At 36.1% G+C, this 19,922-nt stretch overlaps 1 protein-coding gene across 2 annotated transcripts; it reads left to right on the forward strand.

Moving 5' to 3' along the window:
• Nucleotides 1-17,491: 17,491 nt before the first annotated feature.
• LOC127788464 (uncharacterized) lies at nucleotides 17,492-19,455 on the forward strand. Of its 2 annotated transcripts, none has more exons than XM_052316751.1 (3): nucleotides 17,492-17,659; nucleotides 17,801-17,963; nucleotides 18,998-19,455. In XM_052316751.1, the coding sequence occupies exons 1-3, from the start codon at nucleotides 17,605-17,607 to the stop codon at nucleotides 19,191-19,193; spliced, it is 414 nt and encodes a 137-aa protein (XP_052172711.1). In that variant the 5' UTR covers nucleotides 17,492-17,604; the 3' UTR covers nucleotides 19,194-19,455. The 2 variants fall into 2 exon arrangements, with proteins under 2 accessions (XP_052172711.1, XP_052172712.1); XM_052316752.1 differs by lacking the exon at nucleotides 18,998-19,455 and adding an exon at nucleotides 18,211-18,505.
• The last annotated feature ends 467 nt before the right edge of the window (nucleotides 19,456-19,922 follow it).

Here is a 19,922-nt window from a genome sequence, read left to right on the forward strand (position 1 = left end):
AATACAGTCAAATAAATATAAACATAAATTTCACAATACATTCAAACAAACCTATGAATTAAATTAATAAATCTGTAAGTAAATAAAAGAATAGTAAATTGCCAATAACGAGTGTTCATAATTTATAATTTTCAAAACAAAGCCAAAATTTCAAATTAGCTATTAACTTTAAGATATTCATATGCCTTAATGCAATATGCCATATTATTGATATAAATAATTTTGTAAGCACCAGTTTTGATATTTATAGAGTAAATAAAAGAAAATTTTAAAGACTATTTCCTTATATGCTTGAGGTTAATAACACTTAAAGAAACCAAATCCAAATAAAAACCAAACAGAAACCATACTAATTTTAACAAAAATAAAATAAAAACTTGCTTCATACTATACAACAACATCGAATATATAGTTCAAATGGAATGGAAACAGTATGAATAATATATTCCAATGTACACACATATAATTCCAATGTATATACAATTATATATTATATACACTGATACACATTACACTTACATAGTCACAAAACACACACTGCACACACATATAATATTATACACAGTCACGCTCACGGAAAACACACACACATACAATATATACAGTTGCAGAATACACACACATACAATATATATATATAGTTGTAGAGAACACACACATACTACAGATACAGTGTAATAGTAATATATATATATATATATATATTAAATGACACCAACTTCAACAGTTCAACTTCAACTTCAACGACTGGCCACAAGCCACAAGCTTAATTAATGCTCTAATCATCAGCTTATAGCAAATAATAATAATAATGGGTTTAACTAATATGATTTAAATACTCCTAACAACCAATCAAAGTTCAAACCCAGGAAGCCATGACACTGATTTCATCATCTTTGCTTCCTCTTTTATGCATTTATCAACTTGCTACCATATTGCTTTTCTAATATATATAAAGAACAGAATATATATATAGATGAAAATACTCACTAAAATGAAGCAGCAACTTAACCGAGTGTGTGTCAGCAGTGAAGGAGAAATAACCAGCAAAATGAAGAACAGTGAAGGAGAAATAACCAGCAAAATGAAGAAGAAGAAGAAGAAGAAGAAGGAGGGAGGAAAAATGAGCATTGGGCAGAGTTTCAACTTTTAGGTTGCGTGAGAGGGCGGCATTGGCAGAGCAATTTCTGCTGTTTTTTTTTTTTTTTTAATATACATATATATTCATAAATTTATAAAGGAATTTGGGCCCCTTTCAATTATGGGCCCTGGGCTGTAGCCCTGGTGGCCCTAGCCCAAGGCCGGCCCTGATGATTATATACGTTAGAAATCGAATTGGAAGAAAACTCCCGCATTAATTATATTTTCTCAAACTAGTTTTTTTTTTGTCCTTTTTTGCATTGGTATCGTCACTCGTTGTGAACAAAAGAATGGAGACCACTAGTGCAAGAACAGGTGCAGAAGGCAATTTAAAAGGAGATTCAGCAGGATTAGAGGAGGAGCAAAAGCAGCCGCCTTTGGAAAGAAAGAAGGTAAGAGCTATGGTGGCCATGGATGACAGCGAGGGGAGCTTTTAAGCGCTGAGGTTGGCTCTGGATAAACTTTTCAATCACAGTACTGGTAGCCCTACCACTACTATCAGTACTACTTCACTCACAGGGGAAAGTAGCCCTCATCCTCCTCTGGGAGTGGACGAATCCAACCTTGTCATTCTAGTCCATGTCATGGAACCTTTGCCTCACTACGCCTATCCCGGTGGATACGGAATAGATCGATATTAATATGTGCCAGCCGGTAGCATGCATGGCTGCGGGCTTTCCTCCTTACTCCCTTACCAACTATGCCTAATCTGACTGTAGTATCTGTTGGGTGTGGGTCCCCACAATTGGGGCCCACCATTACCCAACTTTGTTGAAAATAAAAAGAGCATGCGTGTGTGTGTTTTGTGGAATCAGCAAACGAAAAAATAGGGAGAAGCAGAGAGCTCGGGTGCAGAGAAGGCAGAAGGAGAAAAACTTCTCCAGTCTTTGACTCCAAGATCGGATGGTTGTTTTAACTCCGATTTTGATGAAATTTCAGTCATAGGTTCCTCTCAAGTAGCTCAACATTTCTACCGATTTGGATTTTCGGTTTAGCCCCTGTTTGGTGAGATCCTTCCAAACTCACTTTATGATTTATTGTGTTTTTTGGAAGAAGTATTATTGCTGATTTGAGTGTATCCACCTTTGTGTGATGTATTGATGTTTATCCACCTGTTGGTGATATTGTTGTGATGAATCCACCTATTTGGTGAGAATTGTGTGTACCCATTATTGATATAGTGGAGATTTTGGCTGGACTAGGTCCCGTGGTTTTCTCCCAGTTGGGTTTCCACGTTAAAAATCTTGGTGTTCCCTGTGCAATTGCTTTTATCAGTTTTATTGTTGTTGATGTTGGTATTGCTTGGTTGTCAATTGTGGAACTCATTTTATCAGTAGTAGGAAAGGATGAATTTAATCCAGGTGTGTGGTTAATTGGACTGCATTGTTGCGGTTGTCATCCCTTTTCCCCCCAACAAGTGGTATCAAAGCTTCTGGTTAAATTCTTGTACTGATAAAATGGATGAGACATCATCTTCTGGTGTTATGATTAAATTGACTTCATCCAATTATTCTTTGTGGAAGCCTAGAATGGAAGATTTGTTATATTGTAAAGATTTGATTGATCCTGTTCTAGGGGATGAAAGTAAACCAAGTAATGTGACTGATAAGCAATGGGATAGAATGCATAGGAAGACTGTTGGTGCTATTAGACAGTGGATAGATGAAAGTATCTTTCACCATTTTGCTGAAACAGATTACTCGGTTGCGGTATACAGATGGTGATAATATGTCTGAGCATTTGAGTACTTTTCAGGGCTTATTAAACCAAGCAGTCAAGCTAAAGTTGAATTTGGATGATGAGGTCCAGGCTCTGTTGTTGTTCAGCTCACTTCCAGATAGTTGGGAGACTTTGGTGGTGTCTATTAGCAATTCTACTCCTAATGGTGTCTTGACGTTGGCACAGGTTAAGGAGGCTTTGATGAATGAAGGGCTCAGGAGGAAGGAGAAAGGTATTGAGTCTGAGACACAGGCTTTGATCCTAGAAAAGGAAGACAGATGGAGGAGCAAGAATAGAGAATCCCAGCACGAGGATGATAGAGACATGTCTAAGTCGAGAAAAAATATCAAGTGTTACCATTGTCAAAAGTTAGGGCACTACAAGAATCAGTGCAGACTTCTCAAGAGAGAGAAATCAGTGGAAAGAGGTAAAGGCAAGAAAAATGAGCATAGAGATGCAGATGATACTACAGCTGTAGTTTCAGATTCGGATGATCTGTTTGTGATTTATGATGGTGGTTTTGGCAGTTTTGTGAGTCATGAGAGTGATTGGATCATTGACTCTGGAGCTGTGTTTCATGTTACCCATCATAGGCAGTTTTTCTCATCCTACACTGCAGGAGATTTTGGGCACATTACGATGGGAAATCGTACTACCTGCAGAGTTATAGACAATTTGTTAGCTCGTGGCCAGGTACGTGAATCTTTAAGCCCATGTGCAGTGCCTGTGATTTTGGTACCTAAGAAAACTGGTGATTGGCGTATGTGCATTGATTGTAGAGCTGTAAATAAAATCACGATTAAGTATAGGCACCCAATACCACGTTTAGATGATATGTTAGATGAACTGCACGGTGCTCAGATTTTTACCAAAATTGATCTTAAATCGGGATATCACCAAATTAGAATTAGAGAGGGTGATGAATGGAAAACAGCATTTAAAACAAAGTTTGGTTTGTATGAATGGTTGGTTATGCCGTTTGGACTAACTAATGCCCCTAGTACATTCACTAGACTAATGAATCATGTTTTGCGTTCATTCATTAATAAATTTGTGGTGGTATATTTTGATGATATTTTGGTATATAGCAAAGACATTAATGGACATGTTGAACATCTTCGAATTGTTTTGATGACTTTGCGACGTGAGAAACTTTTTGCTAATCTTGCTAAGTGCACTTTCTGTGTAGAAAAAGTTGTTTTTCTTGGATATATTGTTACTGCACAGGGAATCCAAGTTGACGAACAAAAGGTTGAAGCAATTCGGACATGGCCAAAACCTACCTCACCTTCTGAGGTTCGAAGCTTCCATGGTTTGGCAAGTTTCTATCGGAGATTTGTCAAAGATTTTTCAACAAAAGCCGCCCCCTTGAACGAATTGGTCAAGAAGGATATGAAATTTGAGTGGGGAGAACGACAACAAAAGGCTTTTGATCTTCTTAAGCATGAATTATCTACTGCGCCTGTTTTAGCATTACCAAATTTTGATTTGATGTTTGAAATTGAGTGTGATGCATCAGGTATTGGCATAGGAGCTGTGCTTAAGCAAGAAGGACGCCTAATTGCATATTTTAGCGAGAAGTTGAATGGTGCAGCCTTAAATTATCCGACATATGACAAGGAGTTATATGCTGTGGTACGTGCATTAGAGACGTGGCAGCATTATCTCTATCCAAAGGAATTCATCATTCACACCGATCACGAATCCCTCAAGCATTTGAGAGGACAAGGTAAATTGGGTAAGAGACATGCAAAGTGGGTATCTTTTATAGACACTTTTCCATATGTTATAAAATACAAGAAAGGAAAAGAGAATATTGTTGCTGATGCATTGTCTAGGAGATACACTCTTTTGTCTACTTTAGATACTAAAATTTTGGGTTTTGAGTATATTAAAGAACTTTATGAAACTGACCCAGATTTTTCTAGTGTCTATGTTGCTTGTGAACATGCAGCTTTCAACAAGTTTTTCAGACATAATGGATTCTTGTTCAAAGAAAATTGCTTGTGTGTTCCTAAAAGTTCGTTGCGTGAACTTTTAATCCGTGAAGCTCATTCTGGTGGATTAATGGGACACTTTGGTGTTTTAAAGACTTACGACATTCTACATGAGCATTTTTATTGGCCAAAAATGAAAACTGATATTGAAAGATTATGTGCTAACTGTGTTACATGTAGGCAAGCTAAGTCAACTGTGAAGCCGCACGGATTATACACACCATTACCGGTTCCGACCTCTCCGTGGACTGAAATATCAATGGATTTCATCCTAGGACTCCCGAGAAGTCAAAGAGGTAATGATTCAATTTTTGTAGTAGTCGATCGTTTTTCTAAAATGGCACATTTTATACCTTGTAGGAAAACCGATGACGCTAAACACGTAGCCAACCTCTTCTTTCGTGAAGTGGTGCGTTTACATGGAGTTCCAAGGAGTATTGTAAGTGATAGAGATGTCAAGTTCCTTAGTTATTTTTGGAAGACATTGTGGTGCAAACTTGGTACAAAGTTGCTCTTTTCTACTACAATGCATCCACAGACCGATGGCCAAACTGAGGTAACTAATCGTACTCTTGGAACATTGCTAAGGGCTGTAATTCAAAAGAACCTAAAGGGGTGGGAAGAGTGTTTACCAATATGTGAATTTGCTTACAATCGTACTCTTCACACTACTACTAACCATTCTCCATTTGAGGTTGTTTATGGTTTTAACCCCTTGACGCCTTTAGATCTTTCCCCATTACCAATTAAACAACAAGTTAATTTGGATGGGAAAAGCAAAGCTGAATTTGTGCAGAAATTGCATGAGAAGGTTCGTAAGAATATAGAGAAGAGGAATGACACTTATGCAAGAAATGCAAACAAAGGGCGTAAAAAGGTGATATTTGAACCTGGAGATTGGGTTTGGGTTCATATGCGCAAAGAAAGGTTTCCCGAGAAGAGAAAGACAAAGCTACATCCACGCGGCGATGGACCTTTCCAAGTAGTGGAGCGCATCAACGACAATGCCTATAAAATTGACCTTCCTGGTGAGTATAGTGTTAGTGCTACTTTTAATGTGTCTGATCTATCTCTGTTTGAATTTTCAGATTATAACGAGATTGATTCGAGGACGAATCCTCCTAAAGAAGGAGGGACTGATATGAATTCTAGAGACACTACTTTGGATACTTCAAGTTCGCAAGGAGTTGATCATGGAGAAATGAAGCAACCGAAACTTGAAGCTAAGGAAGAAGAGAATCAAGCTTCATCTAGATCGTGGGATCCACTTCAAGGCATTGATGGGCCTATGACAAGGGCAAGAGCTAGAAGAATGAAGGAAACCTTAAATGGTTTAATTATTCAAGCCCAAAGTGAAGAAGTTTCATGCAAAATTATTAAGCCCAATTTTATTAATGTACTTCAAGTGTTATTTGGGCCTTAATAATTTCTAGGAGCCAAATTAATATTATAGCCCAAAGTGGATTTGGCTTGATTTAATTTGAGGCATTTAAAACTTTTGTGTTTGTATTTTTTTTTAAGGGTGGCCGAATGTTGGTCATAGGACATGTGTTAATTGTGTCACACATTTATTCAATGTGTTCACAATTAGAGTCTTTAATTCACACTAGTCATAGTTGGCCGATTTTGACTAGAATTGTTCATTGCTTGAGAATCCAACCATGTGCTAAACATTGTGAATTCAAAAGTCATAGTTGGTGTTCTTAGACTAGAGAGTCAAAGTTTGGCCAATTTCATGTTCTTTGTTTTTAGACAAGAGTTTGGTAAAATTCTAGAATTGTCCATTCTAGAAAAGTCATAGTTGGTTGGCTAATTTTATGTCCTATAAGTACAAGGCCATTCGGCCATAAGTAATATCATCCAATTATTCATTACATACTTGAGAGTTTCTCTTGTTCTTTGTTCACTTGGTTGAACATCTTTGAGTAACATTAGAGTTGCTTTTGTTACTCTTGCTAGGTTAGATATCTAGATTGTTCCCTAGTTATCTACAGCATTCATCCATTGTTTTATTCCAAGGTTCTTAGTTACATTGTTAACTAGGGGTTGCGGATTCCACGGAACTTAAAGGTACGAATATCCATCTTGGGTTTTTGATCCTAGGCAAACTCTTATCAGATCGTTTTCTCAGGGACTAATTGAAGGGTCAATGGATTGATAGGTATTTAAGATCCAAAGTAAAGACAATAAAATAAAATGGATTGGTTGTAGTTGATTAAAAATATAAATTACAGAAAATAAAAGACAACTAAGGAAATAAGTTTGTTAATCAAGAGAGAAATTTCTAGAGGAAGTCTGATTTACCCCACTACATCACCCACGGAAATAAGGTAATTTTTCTAGTTCAGACCAATTGTGGTAGTTACCTAATATACTCAAGTACCTCTTTCCGAAGTGTGTGAGACTCTGCCTGATAGGGTAGACCCCTATCTTCTGATGGATCTTCTGTGGGACAGGTAATAAATCCACAACCAATAGGAGATAAGGATAAGGACAATGCTATAGGTACGCCGTGGGCTACTCCCTCGGCTATCGAAATATTTTATATTAATTTTGTATTACTTTTCTTTTTTTTTTGCACTTTTAGTTTTGGGACGCCCAATAAAAGTCTACCCGCCCAAACCTATCCCCTTCTCTCCTCTCTCTCTGTTTGCCCGCCCAAACACCCTTCTCTCTCCCCCTCTCTCTGTTGCTCTGTATCCTGCTTCCGATCACTGTCGGTCGCTTCTCCGCCTCCGATCATCGTCGGCTGCCTCTCTCACGGCGTACGTCTCGCTGTCTCTCTATCTCTTTTTCTGTCGCCCAAAACAGCTTTCTCTCGCCCCCGCCCGCCTCCCCCTCTCCCCCCACCGTCGATCCCACTTGTCTCCCCCTCTCCCGACTCCTTCGACCCCACCCGTCTCCCCCTCTCCCCACTCCGTCGACCCCACTCGCATCTCCTTTTCCTTACCCTGTTGACCCAGTAGCCAGCCCTTTTTTCTCGCCCAAAATAGCATTGTCGCCCCTCATTCTTTTCCCTCTGACAATACCGTTGACCCCACCCGCCTCTCTCTCTCTCGACTTGCCGCCGGCCAACCACTGCACCCCCAACCGCCTGCAGACGCGCCCACTCGCCAGCCAACGCTCTTGGTATGTGATTTTTTTTACTTTATACATCTGCCCATGTCTTCACATAATAGCATTATCCTTATCGTAAGGTGATATTTCTTAGTTTTGAGTCCATTTACAGCACACAAAAAGTTGCACTGCTTTTGTATCAAAATCGTTATTGATCTTGGTCCCCTAATATAAATAGATTTTTAAAATTGTTTTACTATCATACTAGATGAAATCATGCTTATAGTTGAATAATAGGCGTTGAAAGGCCATGTCCAAACATGCTTAAGAGAAGTATAATAGTATGCTACAGAGGCAATGCTGCTCAATGGCTCATATAGTTGAATAAAATGCTTGCCATTGTTATTGTTTTTAGAAAACTTTTGACGTGTGGTTGACAATTATAAACATTCATTTATCAATCCAATTAATCAAATAATTTTAATTTTTTATTTGCTCTCAATTAGGATTAATTAGACCATACTACTGCTTGCTGAGTTCCTAGTGATTCCCGAGAAATATAATACATTTTCATCATTTTCATCTCATTGATTTAGTCTCTCCTTATGCCTTGTTTTCCACATCCTTAACAATTATATAAGGAATCATTCATGAAAGTATCAGATTGTAAATGGTTTTCTAACATTACGATGAACTTTGAAGTCATATTTGAGGTATTGTGGGCATGAGATTGCACTTTATAATGCCAATTGGGGCTATTAAGGGTTTTTGGACTGCAGATTCTATGGAAGAGATTCATACAATATTGATATGTGTAATAAATATACAAACATTGTGTATTTTGACTTCCTCTTTTGTGAGATGGTTTAATCCTCCATAATATAGAAATGCCATACCCCTTAATTAATAGGAAGCTGACTTTAAAAGTTTAATTTGATTTTATACTATAATATATTTATAAAACCTTAAAATCATGAACCTTAAATCTGATTAAATTCCTTCATCTCCAATTACTATGAATCTTCTTTAACCTTGTGTTCTTGCTAATTGAAGTACAATTTCAAATTCACAGAGTTACAATGACTGGACGAAATGTAGAAGTATGTCATAGCTGTAGACAGCGGGGGCACTATTTTGCGGCATGTCCAACAACACGTCCATGCCCATTGTGTAAACGAGGTATTATAAAATGTTTCGAGGTGGAAAAAGAGTCCGTAAACAAAGGGAGGTTGTTCAATATTTGTAGTATAAAGTGTGGATTTTGGAAGTGGGCCGAAGAAGATAAATCAAGTGGATTTTGCAACAAAGGTGAATCTAGTAGCAGTGCTTCAGCTAAGTCTACAACCAATTTTTCCGTAGAAGAGTTATCTCGCATGTTCCAGAATATAGCTCGAATATATGAAGAAAATGACGTGGAGATTTCAATGAACATAACAGTGCGCAAGGGAAAAGAAAGTGTGTTTGACAATGGTAAAGGAAAGGGCCCAGCATGATTATGGTTGACACTTGAGAATTGTATTTATTATGTGTATGTAGTGGGGTATTTTTTGTGGTAAAATTAGATGTGTTTGTAGTGGTAAAATTAGATATGTGTTTTGACACTTGAACTATTAGATTTGTGTTTGTAGTGGTAAAATTAGAACAAGTTTTTCTAGAGGTATGAATGTGTTTGTAGTGCATTTTTTTTTTTTTTTTGTTAGTGGTATTTGTTTTTTTATATTTAAATGGTTTTTAAACTTTATTTGATGATTATTTTATAATTATATAAAATTATTTAAATGGCCTTTGCCAGTGCAATGGCTTCATCTTCAGTGCTACATGTTATGTTTTAACACACAGAACAGGTCCAAAGACTTCCTCTCTCCAAATTTGCATAGAGGTTGTTCCGTCGCTTATGATGGTTGGCTCAACAAAATAACCCTTCTTCAAGTGCTGTGATTAATTAGAGGTAAGTCAATTATCCTATCAAATACAAAAACAGAGCAGCATAGACCTTGATAAAAAAATTCACACCTGAGGATGAACCCTACCACACAAGATAGTTGCACCTTCATTCTTAGCTGTCGAGATGAGCTTCATTATCTTCTCATACTACAGTACACACGTAAAATGCTCAAAATAGTTAACAATTTTATAACAGATAAAATTGTTTGATCTACAACAGATAATCTAAGCCAAATTCCACGACTAACATGTAGAAACACAAAATGTTAAAGCATGTTTACTTGTAAAATGGGAATAAAAAATTAAAAAATGTTTTTTACAACTGAACAGGCCCTTGGTCCTCAGGTCAATTAGTACAAGAAGTAACTTCTTCCTTTCTCCTCTCTTCATAAGCTTAGGATAAAAGATTTTGCCATCTTCAGATCACATAAGTCAATAAATAAAAGCTTCAAGTGCCACATGCACTAAAATGTGTTATAACAAGCAGTAAATTTATATAGATTAAATTAGTAGAATCAAGCCATTACAAATGAGTGAAAATCTTAATAACATAAAACACATTTATATGACCATTATGGACCATTTTCACCCAATGAACCACCACAATGAACACTCATCAATGAACCAAAAGTAGATATATTTCTCTCCACAATGAACAGACAACAGAAAAATACAATGAAAACCAAAAGCAATAGTACGAAGTGCAATGTAATATTACATTGTCAGAGTACAAGAAATCTTTCTACAATTAGGAACAAATAAGATAAGAAACGAATAGACACTTCAAGAGCTTCATGCTAAATACTTTTATAATCATCCTTGCATAGCTTCATGCTAATCATCCTCGCATAGCTTTTCTAATCATCCTTGCATAGCTTCACGCTAATCATTCTTGCATAGCTTTTCTATCTTTGCTGTATAAAGATAGAAAAGGAAATTTACAGACATATGCTCATACTGACCATTACAGATACAACATTTCCAAACATTATGAATTAAGTCAGAACTCACACATAAATACAATAGCACCAATATTATAATATCATATCTGCTGGTGCCATGGTCCAATGGTTCCTGAAACAGATCCATTAAAAGGAACCATTGAAAGAAGACCTCCTGTAACATGAAGACATTAATAAACATATGCGATGAAACCCAAAGATTATGTTTGGCTGTGTTGCGTTAAATCAAAAGAGGTTCAAAATACGTTGTTGTTTTTAAAGTGTTCTCAACTAATCCAGGTTTAAGCCCTACAAGTCTTCTTCCAACTAGCTCTATCAAAGGCACCACAAACCCATGGCTTCACATAAAAATTCACGTCCTTTCAATTACTTAAATTAAAAGAAATGAAAAATAGAACTTAATCATAAAGATTGGGAATTGAAACTTTCTCATGTTTTAGATGACACCATGAAAAAAGAAAGAGATGACACCATTATGTAGCAGTGATGAGTTGCAGTCACAATTTTATGCAAAGTGGATAGCTGCTTATTGAAAATGGTAACTTTAGTTGGATATAACCGTCTCATTTGAAGAACTCAAACTTTCACATGCATTCATTTCTTAGTTTCCTATAAAGCTCATCAAAATATGGGCATTTAGTTCTAATATTGTGATAGTTAGAGCCTTCTATATTGAATAGGGATACAAGCCAGCCAAATTAGGCATCATATGAAGCTTCAAGCCTTAATCCTATTATGTGGAATCGACTATCTCTGTCAATTAGGTACTAAGAAAAAGAAAAAAAAGTCTTAGTAGCCGACCATGTAGTCACAAATTTAGGCATATGTTTAATCCTATTTTTAACATTAACTAGACTACTCTTAACAGTTAAAAAATGAATATGAATTAGGTTGGGGAAAGAAAAAAAAAAAGCACCCATAAGACTTGCTCCCAATGGATAATAATTAGTGACTGGTGAGCCCTTTTACCTTGCTATTATTCAAACAGTGCACTCCCTGATTGGATGCGAATTTTATAACATATCTTTTTTGGTATTTTAAAAAATTAAACAATGAACTCACCTTGAAAATTAGATGTATGAATTGGTGGAGATGGACGCCCCAAGCTGGGAAATGGCAACTGTTGAATAATAGGAATATGTTGTGGGATGCTTGCCAATTCATTGACTTGAAAATTGGGATGTGATACTACCTGTGTTTCATCCTGATCCTACACCAAAAAATAATTTTTTAAAAACAAAATAGAAAAAAATGATCAAATGAAATTGTTATAAAGTTACGTACCAAGCGTCGTGGATATGAGAAGGGTGTCATGACAAGGTATTGTGATTCTTGCGTAGTCTGAATGGCGGCTGCAGCATCCTGTAAATTCTTTTGAGGCACTTTCTTGACTTTCTGTGTACTCGAAGACACCTGTGCATCATCGAGTACACAGAAATTCTATCTCTATATTTGCTTGGAATTTTTGGCTGAAATTTTTCAGGTATATTTGGTATAAGATAAGGACTATTCCTGAATATTTCTGGAATTTTTAGTTCCTGGAATAATAAAATTCAAATTTTCTTGAGTTTGTTCTTGAAGAATCTTGTTGAATTTGAGAAGAATTCGAATTGATCAAGTTGAAATTGGTACTGCCATGTTGTTTGATTGTTTTTGGACTTGAATTGGTACTGATTTGCATATTTTTGGAAGTTACCTAAATTGCTTTTGGTACTTTCCTAAATTGAATCAAGTTGGATTTAGAAGTTTTCTAATTTGACATATTGTTGAATTTGGAAGTTTCCTAATTGGTTTTATCTTGGAGCAGCCGAGTTTTGAGCTTATTATTGTGGATGAAGTGATGATTTGAGTTGTTGATCTATTGCAAGATACAAATCTTAAATTGCCTTTGTAATTTCCTTGATTTGTTTCTTTCTTCAACCTTGATTTCTCAGCCTTTTACCTACCTATTTAAACCTGGTTTTTAGCCTTGAACTAACCTTTGTTCTACTTTATTTCATGCCTAAAATCATCCCTCTCTGACCGAAATCTTGAAGCATCAAAGTGATACATTTGTTCTGAATTTTTACACAAGTTATACACTTCTTGTGCATAAAAAATTTCAGTTTTTGTAAAAACCCTCCGTTGGTTATTTTTGTATAGTTTTCAAAATTATTTTTACTAATCCTTATAATTCTTTTTGCTATATTTCTTAGAATTCTTGCTGCTGAATTTTGAAAATTAGCCTTACCTCTTGTACATCTATCTTTGAATCTATTTCTTTCTGCACTACTTGGATAATTGAAGTTATTCTTCTTATTATTGAATTGTCCTCGTGGATTGTTGAAGAGAATTGAGTGTGAGTGCATCATACCCCTCACTATAAGTCGAGAGATACACTTGGTGTGTGTATTGGGTTGTGAGGAAGGGACGTGAGGAATTATAACTTCTTTTTTTTCTAACTTTTCTTTATTTTCTTTGTATGATTTTTCTAATATTTGTTTTGCAGGAATTTTCCCTATGGAGCCTCAAATTGAAGTTGATGAGAAGAAAGACACAACATATCCACTTTTCTATACTACAGTTTCATTAATGAAGATAAGTGTTGTTTGCTTGTTATTGATGATACTAGTTGTACTTAACTTCTTGAGTACTTGGATTGCTAGTTATTTGAATTTAAAGACAATCAAGCATCCAAAACCATACAAGATTGGAAAAGTGAGAGTGACTAGACAAGTTTTGGTGAAATTTTCTCTTGGTAAGGACAAAAAGTGAATTGATGATCATTGTTGCTGAATTTTTGATATTACCATTGTTGCTGAATTTTGGTGTTGAAGGATTGAAAAAGAAAAAAAAAATCAGAAAAATTGAAATTGGAAAGTTAGTTCGGGTCTTTGAAATTTAATTTTCATTTGTGGTGCTGTTTTTGATCATCATTGGTTGCAGGAAATTGTTATTGAATTGATGATCATTGGATTAAAAAAAAATCGGTTGAAAAAAAAAGTGAGTTCTATTGGAAACTGGCAGTTTGTCTTCCGGCGGCCATAACTTTGTCGTTTTAACTCCGATTTTGGCCCGTAATATATCATTAAGAAGCTCTCTCAGAGCTATACATGTATTTTGTATTAATACGTAAAATCGACAACATTTTTCCTTAATTTCCCCGCTAAGCCACTGTTTTGACCATTTGAAGTTGAGATGTGCATTTTTTCGCACATTCTTTGAATTCTATCTCTGTATTGGCTTGGAATTTTTGGCTAAATATTTTTAGGTATATTTGGTATAAGATAAGGAGTATACCTGAATTTTTCTGGAATAATTAAATTCAAATTTTCTTGAGGTTGTTCTTGAAGAATCTTGTTGAATTTGAGAAGAATTCGAATTGATCGAGTTGAAATTGGTACTGCTGTGTTGTTTGATTGTTTTTGGACTTGAATTGGTACTGATTTGCATATTTTTGGAAGTTACCTAAATTGGTTTTGGTACTTCCCTAAACGCATTTTAAAAGTGAGGAACTAAAAAAATTATTCACGTATAAGTGAACCATCCTATTAATCCTAAAAAGAAAATATATTTGATTGCCTACCCTAGAGGAACTCTCCCCCACTCCCATGGAGACGGACGGAACATCAAGCGCCGCGTACGCCCCTTGGGACATTTATTGGCTGCTGCGCTGGTGTTGTGACGAGGCCGCACGTGTACCGGGCAACTTGGCAAAATATACTTAAAAAATGGAGGGGAGGCTGGAATATGGCTGCCCGGAGAGTGACGGTCAGGGGAGATAGTGACCTTGAAAGCTGAGCCCCGCATGTACAACAACTGGGTCGTTTTGATGATTTCACTGGGGGCCCACCGTTCAGAATAATTTTTCCTTAATAATACGTGGAAGTGGAGCCAATAATAGTGGGACGTGGGACCCCCGGCCTACGCAACGCCAATGTGGAATGTCACAAAAAGACAGATCATTGTGGGACCCCTCCTCCTTTGGGAGATCATCATCGGCGGTGTACCATCACATGACGATGTGAGGGTAATAAATGTGCATTTAGGTTTTTTTTTTTTTTTTTTTTTTGTGGTGGGGGACAAAGGAGATGCGAGTGGGGTCGACGGAGTGGGGAGAGGGGGAGACGGGTGGGGTCGAAGGAGTCGGGAGAGGGGGAGACAAGTGGGATCGACGGTGGGGGGAGAGGGGGAGGCGGGCGGGGGCGAGAGAAAGCTGTTTTGGGCGACAGAAAAAGAGATAGAGAGACAGCGAGACGTACGCCGTGAGAGAGGCAGCCGACGATGATCGGAGGCGGAGAAGCGACCGACAGTGATCGGAAGCAAGATACAGAGCAACAGAGAGAGGGGGAGAGAGAAGGGTGTTTGGGCGGGCAAACAGAGAGAGAGGAGAGAAGGGGATAGGTTTGGGCGGGTAGACTTTTATTGGGCGTTCCAAAACTAAAAGTGCAAAAAAAAAAGAAAAGTAATACAAAATTAATATAAAATATTTCGATAGCCGAGGGAGTAGCCCACGGCGTACCTGTAGCATTGTCCCTTTGGGAATAACTCTGCAATAGATCTCATCAGGCCCAACTCACGATCAGTAACAATAGCTGTCGGGTGCACGGCTGAGCCAATCAAATTTTTAATCGTTTTTCGCCCACTCAATTGCGTCCGAATCTGACTCAAAAAAATTGTCACTCGTAAAATATCCACTGTAATCAATGCCGTCACCTCCAAAATCTTCCAATGTGATCTGAAAAATGTAATTACAAACAAATGATTAAGTAATTCTAACATATCAACTTTATATCAACTTTATAAAAACTAAAAATTTTTCGCAAATAAAATTAAACTACATAATAAAAGTAATAAAATAAAAATAATAATACATAAAATAAAATAACATCAAACAGAAAATACCTAAGTCGCTAATACCATAAGTCAAAAACTAATCATAACGCCTAATTTAATAAAATTTAAATTTCCTAAACAATACTAACACTAATTAATAATTTATAATAATTCTAAATGCATATTTTCTAAATAATACAATAAACTAAAATTTTTATAAAAATTTTAAAAAAACTAAAAAGACAAACCATTATTCTAAATACATATTTTCTTACCCTTTCATCGATGTCTTCTGTATCTGAATTATTGAAATTGTCCGCCATTATTGATTTTCGTTTTTCGATTTCAGAGAGTTTAGTCTGAAATAAAAAAATTCTTGTTCGTCTACAATTAATAAAAATAATAAATTAGTCATATATAATAAATATATTTAATAAAATATAAATTAAATAAAAATTTTAAAAAAAATTGGTCGGGCCGTCCTCGGCCGACCCAAGGGCCGGCCGCCGCCCAACCTTTTGAAACCTTTTTTTTTGTATTAGATTCGAAAGAAAAATTCTTACCCACGATAAGAATGGCGCTTTTCCCGCTCCGTGGCGTCGTCCGTTTATTTTTTTGGGCTTTAGATTTCACTGTACGGTGAGTTTTTGTGTTTGGAAGTTTAGAGGATTTTTAATATTCAAAAAAATGTCAAGGGCAAAAATGTCTTTTGGGGACGGTACCTAGTAAAAGGGGACGGTGTTTAGTAATTCCCTAATTTTAACTAAAACTAACATTAGGAGGGACAAGAGACGTCTCTTCCCACTCCACGAGGTTGTCCAAATGGTTTGGGCGTTATATTTATGACTTTTGCAGGATTATTTTTTGCAATACGATTAGCAAAGTGGCCATTTAAGGCTATATTTGGTTAAAGTTAAAATAATATATTTTGAGATAATTTTTAATATTTTTAATATTTTTAACACATTTTTTATATTTTTAATACAAAATAAAAATTAAAATTTGTAACTAAACAGAACCTGAATTTTTAGGAACAAATGCGACTAGTAGCCGGAAATACGATTAGCAAAGTGTGCTAAAGAATTTTAAAAAAAGAATGATGAGGGATGAAAAATCTGGGTTTTTTAAAAAAATAAAATTATATAGCACATGCGAATTTAAAAAGGTCGCTTTATTTCAATTGGGACCACGGCAAGTGGGCAAAAGTCACGCTCTCCATTAATTGCGATAGAGACCGTACGGATTTTCCTTTCCTGGACCCCAGAGAGTGTCACATGTACAGCGAGTTGTACGGACTCTACCCTTGAATTATTGATGCGAAACAAAAGTATTTAAAGACTCTTTATTTTTTAATTACAAGACTAAGAATATCTAGGTTTGTATTTAATTTTTTTAAAAAGTATACTCCTATAACTAATATTTTAAATTAAATATCAGCTATAAATTCTACAGATACATTCAAAAGCTCATTATGTGTGTTTTAAATGTTTTAGGGAACAGAGTGAAGCGATGAGCAAAGGGAGATCAGCTCGAGGATTTAATGACTATAAAATATAACAAGATTGTTTTAGTCAAAACTATATAGTATTTGAAGGATAAATAATGATAATGGTATTATTATCATCTTTGTTTCCGCTTTAATGTTATCACTTGATCAGTTGTTTGTACGATCTAAAGTATGAACGAGTGAACGCCCGGCGCTAACCAGGCTGGCAAATCTGTATCGAGGCCCACATTTCGAGCGGGGCCGTCACAGTGTTTCCTCGGAAAAGCTAATTAAAATGACTCTTCAGAAAAACTAAAGCCGTGCCTCTTGAGATAAGCTAAACAATCCCCGTGTAGGGTAAGGCATATATATATTCCTCACTCTTCACTTCTATAAATTGAAACGCCCATCTGCCTGCCCAACCAGTAACGCGCAAACAATTACATTACAACTGGTGGTGTCTTCAAGTCAAGTATTTTATCACATGGCCAAGTCGTCAGCTACCTGCAGCTTGGTTCTGTTCTTGCTGGTTGCCTCAGGTCGGTGAATAGAAGAAATATTTGATTTCGCGATTTCTTTTTCTCTTTAGTTACATCCGTCCGTAGTTTTAACTTGATTAATATTCCTTGCTTGTTAAAGTGCAATTTTATTTATTTATTTATTTAATTTTGTTTTTCCAGTTATGATGATGGAAGTTCATGGTCGGATGGCCATTTTTGATGGCATCATAAGGTCACTTGGAAACGATTATCCATTCTGTACTGCTACTGCGCAAGCGTGCACAACGGATGCCGACTGCCCATCAATCGTCGAGGGACATAACTGCGGTTGCAGAGAGAACTTGTAAGTGTGGGGCCGAACCCAAAGGCAGCCTCTTATTATTTAAAATCTAGATTTCTATAATTTCTCCATGCACTTAATTTTTTTAAAAAATGAAATGCTAATAGTTAGTAGTAATTACTAGTACTTTTGTGATTGATAACTAATCAAAAGAAAGAGAATAACTAAAGAAGTCTTTTCGTGTTTGTTAACTAATTAGTGAACTAATTATATTTTACTTTTTTTTCTGTGTCTTCCTTTTCATTTCTAGCTATGGTTATTTCTGCTTGTATGTGTAAGTTTGGGTGAGTATGCCAGCCGGATGCCGCACTCCATGCATACGATGATGAATATGTTGGTGCTTGCTTGCTGTTTAGAGTTCAGTTAAATAAAGGAGCGTTTAGTCTGCAAAGTCATGTTGCAGAGCTGGTTCCATTCCATTGCACTAGTGTTTGTGTTTACAGCTTGTTGCTGTAATGTCGTGAGTTTGTTTCGTTTTCCTTTGATTCTTCAAAGGGCTGGTGTGTTTAGTTGTTGTAATTATATGGAGTTGCTTCGTTTCCTTTGATTGTTCTTCAAAGGATGTATATGTAATAGTAATAATATTATTATTGTTATTTGTGTTATTAGGATCATGCTACATATACACTATTTTTGTACATCTTGGGCTACACAAGGGGTATTATGACCAAAATACCCTGCGCCTCTCCATGAGCCTCACGCGCCTCTATGCGCCTCATGAGGGGTTTTTTGTCATAATACCTCATTTTATAGCCCAAGGTGTACAAAATGGGTGTACCAATAGCATTTTCCTATTATTAATCATTCGTACAAATGAACATTAAACATGAAGAAAAACGAGGTGTAGTAACCATCTTAGTATTTAAAGCCAAGTCTCAACATATATAAATATCAAATATGCGCAATGGAAAATGCTTGATAAATGTTATTAACTTTCATTCCGTACCCAAATTGGGCCGTGTCTTGAGCATAGTAAGGCAGATTAGAAAGTGTGGTCTCATCAACGTCGAAGATCCAAACTTGCTTGCCATTTCCAGAAATGTTGAGGGTGTTGGCGTGTTGAATAGCTACATCAGCCACAACTTCACAGTCGCGGGCATGCTGCCTCCCCAGCATGTAACTACCGACATAGTACTTGCATGCTTCGTGCACCACACTCCAGTCACGAATGTTGTTGGTTTCCACCCCGAGACGCCAGCTTATTACGCAGTCGATTTGACCTGCTCCATCTGATACGAGACGAATTGGATTATTAATGTAACGTGTTGCATGGGAGGTTGCTGCTAGGGTAAGAAGAAGAAAGACCACTGGGATTGCCATGAGTACTGTTGTTTTCGAACGAATGGATGCAATAACACTTGTTGCCCTTTGGTTTGTTTATATAGACAGATTTTGGTACGTAGCGTTGTGAGGGGGAAGCAGGGCATAAGGTATATGGAAAATGTACATTATTGTATCGTGGGTCCATCATTAATTTTATAACTAATTCATCAAATTTATTTTTATTTAATTTTGTATATAAAATGTAAAAAATATAAAAAAAAATATGTATATTTTAAAATACGTTAAAAACCACAAAATAAATTGTAATTTAAAAATGTAATCCATATTCAACTTTATAGTTATTAATGTTAGAAAAATTCTATTTAATCGTTTAATTTTTAATTTTGATTCATTTTTTAAAGTTAGTTAATTATGCGGAGTAAATGAGTCCAAATCAAGAGATTTAATTCTGTTAATAAATAAGTTGGGTTCAAAACCTATTAATTTAAATTTTTAAATCCAATTAAAATTTTATTTATTTATTAGTGGAGTTTTTTTGTGTGTTTTCTCTCCAAACTAAATTATTAACACATAGAAATCAACAAATAACGATCACACATGTGGCCTAAAAACGTATAGATATTTTTTTTAAAAGAAAAATAGCTGCAATTCAATTAGTGGGATTTGACGTATTATTCC

The sequence above is a fragment of the Diospyros lotus genome, chromosome 13, assembly GCF_014633365.1.
Source record: "Diospyros lotus cultivar Yz01 chromosome 13, ASM1463336v1, whole genome shotgun sequence".
NCBI classification, from domain to species: domain Eukaryota; kingdom Viridiplantae; phylum Streptophyta; class Magnoliopsida; order Ericales; family Ebenaceae; genus Diospyros; species Diospyros lotus.

Coding starts and splice junctions, on each gene's coding strand:
- LOC127788464 (XM_052316751.1), top strand. CDS start 17,605: ATGGCCAAGTCGTCAGCTACCTGCAGCTTGGTTCTGTTCTTGCTGGTT. Junction 17,660..17,800: donor GTTCTTGCTGGTTGCCTCAG/GTCGGTGAATAG, acceptor TTGTTTTTCCAG/TTATGATGATGGAAGTTCAT. Junction 17,964..18,997: donor TGCGGTTGCAGAGAGAACTT/GTAAGTGTGGGG, acceptor TGCCATTTCCAG/AAATGTTGAGGGTGTTGGCG.